This window comes from Anser anser (genome assembly GCF_964211835.1).
Source record: "Anser anser genome assembly, chromosome: 21".
NCBI classification, from domain to species: domain Eukaryota; kingdom Metazoa; phylum Chordata; class Aves; order Anseriformes; family Anatidae; genus Anser; species Anser anser.
Genome location: NC_139742.1, coordinates 11079957 through 11089074, shown reverse-complemented (window position 1 = coordinate 11089074; position 9118 = coordinate 11079957). Strand labels below are relative to the sequence as shown.

The following is a 9118-nucleotide window of genomic DNA, read 5'->3' as shown; positions in this document are numbered from 1 at the left end:
CTGTAGGCAGAAAAACCATTCTACAATGTATTTGTACTGGCCAAAAACCTTGGTTGGACAACACCGTGACTTGGCAAATCTATAGGCAGTCTCCTGCAAAACTCTGAAAACCAAAATCTCATTTTTGCACCTTATTCCACCCCCCAGCCCCCAAAGATCACTTCACTGTTGTCCTTCATTTCTGTTATAATTTATGGCATTTCTACTCATGGAAAGTTAAGTACTAGAACTGTAGCTAGGAAACATAAACTTTGAATTAAATTTAGGCAAGTGTATTGTGGTTGTATAAAAAACAAGCTCTGATTGAATTACTGCTGGAGAAATGATCTCCTATCTTTCCAAAGCAGGGAATGATTTACATACCAATTGATTCACATAGTATTTCTGGATCCTTAGGCATGAATAGGCACATTATAAACATCTTTAGTAAAACAGCACACATTGAACCTTAAATATATCTCAGATATAAAAGTAAGGTGGTATTGGAAATCCTGAGACTGCCCAAAACAACATCTGCTTGCTCAAATTTCAAAACAAAAGATGTCCCACCAAATCAAAAAGTCTTCACTGTTTTATTTTTATTACTATTTTATTAAGTCCAAGCTTAACTCCTTTATAGCTGACAGGTATTTCTATGTCAGAGTTTTCTCCCTTTAATTGACAGCCTATTGGTTCTTCAACAGTGACAGCTCTGCCCAGAGTCCAAGCCAACTGCTCCATGACGTTACAACGAGAGCTCCTGGGAGACCTACTGCTTCTAAAAGATAATTAAACTTTTATCACCACGTGATCAAAACTAATCAAAGGGAGCTACAAGTTCAGGCACACCAACACCAAGACTGTCATACTTCTATTACGCCGCGATTCACAGATGTACATTAAGTTTAATTTCGACGGATCACACACAGTTGTGGCTCTCTGTACGCCTGAAAACTCAATGGATACTTCTGAATTTAAATGAATATATGGAAACCTGACTGTGATACACGTGGAAAATAAATGTTAGTCACCCACAGCTAAAGTACTGTTACATTTTATGCCACTGGTAAAGCAACAAATTCAGTCAAATAATGGTAGTGACACATCAACCTATTTCTTCCTTAAAAATTCGTATCATTTGCTCCAAGACTCGGTGCGTTTGGTAGAACTTCCATGTACTATAATCCTCTGCTCATGGAGACAAAATAGGGGGAAGATGAGAAAGGGAATAGCGAGAGTCCTGCTCTAAGAAAAATTGGAATAAACTCATCTCTAGCTAGGCCTTGATTTTCTATCACAAATGTTATTGCAGGGTAACATCCCAGGATACTCATTCTGCCACTGTTTTATTATTATTATTGTTTAAATTTGTGCCACCAGATGTCCCTCTCATGTTGGATTTTTCTTAATGTAGTGCATTTATCTGGTTCAACAGTTCATTGTTTCTTTTTTTTTTTTTAATTATTTTAATCTTTCAACCTTATTTCCTCCCACACAGACCTATATCCAAAAGCTTTTAGTTTCTCCTCAATATTGTAAATGTCAGGTTTTTAAAATTTTGGTATTATGGAGTACTTATCCACTAAAAGACCTCCACTGATCTGAGAGATTCAATAGCTGTATTAATCCTCTTTAAAAACATTGTCTGAAAAGTAGGTGATGCCTATTTTGCTTTGTAACACGATTTATTTATTTTTTTAACTTGTATGGTAGTTTTACAAGTCTTCCATTCAGCACCACTCCCCATCCATCTATGACTGTCAAAAACACAAAGTATTTTTCCTTCAGGTACCCGTTAACACCTGGAGCAAGTCCCCATCTCTCCCCTCCTACTGTTCAATGGCTGAAAGCCTAAAGATTAACAGCCATAACCACGACTGCCAAAGTCCTATCAGGAACAGATGCCTCTCAAAGGATTGTCTAGATCATTTTACCTAGAGTTTCCTTTCTGTCCCCAGTAGGGACATGACCTTAATTCATTGGGCTGGCTTTCATCCACACTCCCCATCACGAGCATGGCAATCTGGAGTTGCTAAAAGCTTTGTTATTGCACACAGATGGTGTGCAAATTCTCAAAAGTAATTTGAAATACCACAATGGTGCAACACTTCTGCAATAACGAAAGCACAGAGTACAAACCCAACTAGTGCATATCAAAGAAACGTGGAACAAATAATTAATAAACGTTGTCACCACGACCAGAACGCGGCACTGCACCTTGAGGCCTGGTTTCAATGCTGGCTTTTATGCACAAGTCAGATTCAAGAAGAGAACTAGATACAGCCTTCACTGGTGAAACCCATTGCAAGACACTTCTCTTTTCATCATTCAGTAGTCACACTTCAGTAGTAAACAAGAAATTATTCTTGCAGCAATTAATTTGCAAAAGAAAGCTAAAAACAGTTCTCCAAGCACTAGAGGCCAGAATTCCATTGGAAAGCATCAAACATCAAAAGAAATACTGGGGAGCCTGCATCCAACACCCTGCTCACAAGAAAAAGGAAAAAAAAAATCACTGAAAGAGACCAGAAGCTTTTGAAGCAGCTGTCAACACAGATCCTTATTAATTTGGGACTGTTCTGCCACATGGGGTCGTGAAAAGCATGGCAGAAATCAAATGCAGCTACAGAAATAGAGGTCAACATTAAGAGAGCAGGGGCACGGGATTAGGAGTGCTCAGACTGGCTTACTGCACCTCCTACCTGCACTGAAGAGCAAAGGTTTTGCATCAAGTCATGCTTCAACTCTGCGCCACAGCAGTTATTTCCTTACAGAACATTTTCAGTGGACATTAACAGAAATAAGTGCACTCCTGCCAGAGCAGGATTAGCGTTAGTGACATGCAAAACATGACGGAGCGTTACGAGGCCAGCGACACAATAGATTAGAAAAGACCCTTGCCTTCACATGACTCATGACTTTCTTTTTTGGACATTCTCTCTTGTGCATTGGTGCATTTTGACTACAACTGAGCTGTTATTTTCAGAGCTGTTATTTTCAGAGCTGTAAGAATAACCAGTCACATCAGAACTCCAAAATTATCAAATAATCTATGAAAGGCATGAAAACAAAAAAAAAACAAGGCCAAGATGCTATTCAGCATTATTATACTGTTGGCGTACACTATATACGATGGGTCTGCAAGCATCATCTTCCCAGGTCCTGAACTCATGTCCTCAACAGTATACGACAGAAATCATATGACTGCAGCAGAGTCTGAAAATAGACATTCAGTGCTTGTTTTCTTTAATTCCTTAATTAGTTTATATGCTGAACGACCACTGCAAGTATAGCCAGTTCTTTTGCTGATCAGTTCGTTTGCTCTCCCTTGCACTTGGACTCTAGAGATGCTTCCAACGCATTAGATCCAGGTTATTTCCTTTGTGTCTGCTAAATGTGAGTGAGTGGAAAGGTTTCACAGATTTAAAAACCGTTACACAATTCCTTTTTAGATCACACAGATAGCACCAGTATGTGTCATCAACTGTGCTACAGAGATCACCTCTCTGATACCAAAATACTGAAACAGGAACAAGTGACATGGTCACCTGCTCAACAGGCAATTAAAACAACACAGCAAGAGTAACTCTGGTATGCTCCTTGCAAGAGCACTCAACCTCCGTAATATTTGTATGATTTATGTACCACAGATACAAGTTACAGTTCTACTATGCAGGTACCAATATTAAGGAATTCACATCAAGTTTCTCCTACGTTCAGTAAGCGTGTGTGAGTATTTATGGCAGAACATTTTTAGCTAATCTAACATGATTCATTTGAATCATGTAGGATCCTTCCTACAGGATGCCAGCAGAAACCAAGTTTAAATTCAGAAGCCCTCTTACCCTCAGAATAAGATCTTTAATTGCTCCCCATGAATCTGTGCCATCAGAACATAAATATACAGAGACTGATTCAGTTGTTTTGCTTTTTTAGCTGGTGAACAATTAGTTTGTTATTTTAATACTAAGCCTGCATCATTAACAATGTCTAATATAGTCCTTCTAGACATGAACATTTGATGAAAGTAGTAAAATACAGCTTATCTATAAAGATAATGATCAAATCCAAATCAACGTATTGGGAGGGAAGAGAGATTTCATTTTGTGACACATTTGTTACTCTAGAACTCTGAGAAACACTGAATGATGTCTGTATCTGTTTTTTTTTTTTTTCTTTTCCTATATTATTGAGGTCAGCATTCAAGATAAGAAGTTAAAAAACCGCTGCTAATGCAAAATGTCCAAAGTGCTCTGCTTTTTCTATCTAAAAAAAAAAAAACCACACAAAAACCAAACCAAACAAACAAAAAACCACCCTGCAATTTCAACTAGCACTGGATTTTTAACATAAACATTAAGACAACGGAACAAAATTCAGCCTTCTTTCAGGAAATCCAAACAAGCAAAGGAAATGAGCTTCCTGAATCTGTCAGTTACGAACGCAATTAATAGAATATTAATTTCTGACAAAGTAATTCAGAACCAATCCAAGTGTAACAGAAGCAGAACTATGAAATGAAAGTGTTCTACAAATACTGTAACAACTAATTTTTCTTGTTATTTTTGTTGTTGTCGGGAGGATTGAATTATCCTCACTAGTTCACATATATTCAGATATACTCATGAGCCTTTAAACAAGACGTTACATACTTTGAATTCTCTGTATTTCCATTCATTAACTTATGGGGGTGGGGAGGAAGATGGAAAATAAAATAGCACTCTACCTTTGTGATGAGAATTCGGTACTTCTCCACCAGGTGATCGTTGTTATGACACCCTGCCAGCAGCTGCCACACTTCTCCTCTCAGGGCCTCAGGGACACCACTTCTCACGAGCGCTGACAATGTCTTTGGCCTGACGCTCAGATTGAGGTGCCTGGGTGTAGAGGAAGCCTTTGTTACTATTATCCAAGTACATATAAATGAGTACATGAACAACAACTGATGTGCAACACCTGACACGACAAATGACAGGAAGCTCAAGATACTCCACATATTGTCAAGAGTAAGTGAAATTCTTCTGAAGAGTGAAAAGTTATTAAAAAAAGAAGATTTAGAGAAGCACTCTGCAAACTCTTTCTTTGATTCCTATTAAATTTAAATACAATATAAGCATAAGCTATAAAACACTCAAGAAAACAGAAGTCCACAGCAAAAACTACAACTGGAGGACAGTACCACATTGTGTAAATCCCAAGTGCAAACTGCACGAACAACAGAAAGAGCTTGCAGAAGCACGTACTGCGCTCTGGTCTTTCCATGCCAGAGTAGGCAGGTGACCAGCTAACCTGTTTTGGTAGCAGAGCCATCAAAACATCTTGCAGGGCTTTCTAACTGCATCCATACATTTGAACAGCTTTCACTGTTACACAAGCTAGTCCCATCTAAACATTTTTTTTGAGTGAAACTGGTTGACAGCCCATAAATTACAGCACTGCAAGTTGTAAAAACTAAACTTAATTTATGCAGTTACAGAAAGTGAAGCCGAACAGTCCATTTGTGGCTCAAACATTAAAATCCCAAAAAACAGAGTCCTTCAATCAATCATATTTTTTTCTACAGTTACTGAAAGAAAACTTCTTAGTAAAATGATTAAGAGGACTGATAGACAAACCAGGCAAAAACTGAACTTGTCAACATTGACTGCATTCTATTAATAAACTCGTGCTTAACAATCTTTATTAACAGTCTAACATACGTGGATGATAATTTTACACGTGCTGGGAATCCTTGTTGCCTTCCTCCCGTCTACAGTGTTCCCACACAATAACCTGGAGCCCAGCCATCCTGGACACTTAAATCAGCTCGTACCATAAAGTCCACCTTCACTTTGTTTTCTCTAAACAAAACCAACTATAATCAAGATAATATTTCTATAATAGTTACACTCATATTTATATACATTTATATTTACATACTTATATTTCCTATTTATATGAATATTTATATCAAATACTCACTATACAAAATACTCAAATCACAGAACAGTTTGCAAAGGCCTATTAAATGAAAGATTTACCTTAATCTTAGACCAAAATAAGTACAACAGTAGCTCTAATGAATACAGCCGTGAGCTATAAGGCTGTGATCACACACTACTAGATTTTTCCAAACTATTTTGAGATAAAAAACCTGACTCACCAGTTATAAAACAAGCCAGATATTAAGAAATCACAAAATACCAACACATTTAATTGCTATACAAATCGAACGATAGGATTCTAAAAACCTAGCATGAAACTACCTGAACTCTGATTTTTATGATTTTCAATCCTCTTATGTTAAAAGCTCAAGGATCATTACTTCCAAATGCTTATTGTTGGTTAAGAAGGAAAGCCCTTTAACACATATTAAAGCTGTTGTTGCCAGCATTAGCAAAGAAGCACTTCATATCCTCTTAAAGCTGCCAAAACATTTTCAATGGGAGTCAGGTGGCTTAATTATCTTTCAGCCCTTGGAAGAATTACAGAAAATGCAAGTTGAAAGAAACTTTCCCATAGCAGCAGACGCATAGAGCTCATCTGTTAACGATGTTCTTACAAGTCTAAGAAAGGGAAGAAAAAGGGATCATGTATCTTTTTAGCACAGCCTTCCCCTTCTTACAAAGGTGTCCATATCAGACGTGCCCTTTCCTGTCAAATTAGTGCAACACAGTAGTGCAAAACCAAATGGTAGCAAAAGCACTTACTTAAATAAGCACTAAGCAATAGCAAAAATAAGAAATAATACCACGTTGTGATAACCTTAAATTAAAGGCTGATGTGACCTCTTAGCCTGGTCATTTTCCCTCATTTAAAGTGCATGACTTCATTTAATCTCTGCTCTCCTACTCCTTAGATCTAACACTCTGTTAAGACCTTTGGTTGCTGTACACTCCTTGTCCTGCTCTTCAATAACATTAGGAAGCAGAAGGCAACAACTAAAGCAAGAGCTGAAATGTAGCACACTGGAGCTCAATCCAATGTTGTGCTTGTTGTCCTGTTTTGCCAAAAAAAAAAAAAATTTCAGTAATTAGCATCACTTTCTTAAAACTGCTCAGGCTACTTCAAGGCGACTAAAAGATCCTTCACGAAGGGAAGGCAGGTTTGCATTAGCAACTTGACTGTTGAGAAACGTGCTTCTTGTAAATTGGCATTTTAGAGGAAAAAATAGAAGAACTTATATACTTCCTTCTTGGCAGGCTCTGGAGCCATCTCACTTCAGAGAAGGGAGGAAAAGCATCTTCTGTCCAAGTACAAATCTCCTGTACTCTTAAGCTGCAGTTACTAAGATATGACAGCTGCAGGAAAAATGGCTGTGAACTACATCAGAATTACAGACAGGAATGGAAGTGATCTATGCAAAATAAAGACAAAAGAGCTGCATTTTCTTTATATTATTAGTTTAGATTCTTCTTCCATAGAGTTTTAGTCAAGCTTACATATAAGTAACACACTTATTTTAAGAGATACAAGAAGCTAAAGAAGCAGCATAAGTGAATTTCTGTGCTGTATTTAAACATGCACTCAAAATGAAAATACTTGAAACACTCTGAAGAAATCAGAAAACAAAGCCAGAGAATATGGAGTGTTCTGGGGATAAAAGAGGACTAAATCCATAGTCATCTTAACTGGCTTCTGGAAATACGAAAAAATCCAGGCAGAAGGAGCAAACAGGCTGAGAATATTCAGAATTTTAATTTTCAGAATGCGATTTTGCAACTTACCATTTGGACAGCAGCTCTCCCCACGTCTCAAGAATTTTTTCTGCACACTCTTTGGAAACATCTCCAGAACCACTCAAGAGAGGTTCATCGTTGTCTGCCAGCAGAATAAAGGAGATGCTATGAGATCAAGAACCATAACGCTACCTCTGCAGGTATAAATATTGCTCTCCTAAGAATTCCTCGTTTGTGGATGCGCTGCTTGTGCACTCAGCCCAGAAAAGCCAGAAGTCTTTTCAAAGGAGCACAGATGTGATAAAACACAGAAGGCAAGCTTTAACGTGAAATTCTGGTTAAAAAAATAAGGTAAAAAAATTACCACAAGGGTGTCCAAACACCTGGACACAAGGACCCAGAGAGGCTGTGGAAACTCCATCATTGGAGGCTGTCAAAATACAACAGGACAGCCCTAAACAACCTAACTAGCTGGATTCACACCGAGGCAGGACTAGAGACCTCCACAGGTCCTCTCCCATACAAATACTTCTATTATTCTATCCCAGACTTTTGGACGATTACAAAAATTGTCAAAGAGCACAACTCTCTGTATATATATATATATATATATAAAAATAAAAAACACAAACTAAAATAATAAAAAAGCTAAAAAGACAATAAAAGCAATATGGTTCCACTGACCAGCTGCAGGCTCAGCCCCGTTGTTGCAGATCCATGACAGTCCACAAGCTGTTTTAACTGTTTTGTAGTTTTACTTTGAAACCTGGTACTTTTTGATAACATCCCTGACTTAAAGTAAACAGCCTTTTGAACCAAACATTTTCAATTGGGGGTGGGGGGTGTACAGATTAGCATAATCGCAGTAATTCTTTTCTTTTTGAAACCAATATTAAACTGATGTACTCCCAGATATTTTAAAATACTAATAGCAGGTATCACACACAAAAACTACATTTCATCAATAGAGTAGTCAATATTGGTTTTGAGTTATTCAGGAAATAGCATAGATTTAGTAAAAAAGACTGTATCTCAGCTGACACCTGAAATTGTCAGCAAACTCTTGCAATGCTGCAACTTCTGTCTTCTGCAAACAAAATACCTATGTTCCTGGTCTTGAAAAGAATGCCACTGTGGTAACACACAGAGGTTGGAGAATCCTTATGAATAATACTTTGCAAAAGGAGTTAAATTTCAAACCTTTTTTATTTTTTTAATAAAGGGAAGGTAAAGCACAGAAATGAAACAATTCACCTAAGGTCACACAGAAGGTCAGCAGAAAAAGCAAAAAAGCAGAAAGTCATCTGCACTTCAGCTCAAAGCTGTAAAGCCAGATGTTTATATACTCAGAACTAGTCCATATTTTGGCTTAAGAGAATAAAAAAATAAATAAAGAAGCCAGAAAGATATATTGAAAATGCATTAAGGTTCAGACTAGGCAGCTCCTGATAGAGTTTTATGTATTACAGATGTCTGTATTT

At 37.4% G+C, this 9118-nt stretch overlaps 1 protein-coding gene across 2 annotated transcripts in view; it reads right to left on the bottom strand.

Moving 5' to 3' along the window:
• Positions 1-9118, bottom strand: part of RABGAP1 (RAB GTPase activating protein 1) — a 71044-nt gene that overhangs the window by 35968 nt on the left and 25958 nt on the right. For both annotated transcript variants that reach the window (XM_083806965.1, XM_083806966.1), the window contains exons 12-13: positions 7686-7779; positions 4706-4856 (exon numbers count right to left, since the gene is read on the bottom strand). In XM_083806965.1, the coding sequence (XP_083663091.1) occupies positions 4706-4856; positions 7686-7779 (245 nt within the window). The remainder of the gene's footprint in view (positions 1-4705; positions 4857-7685; positions 7780-9118) is intronic.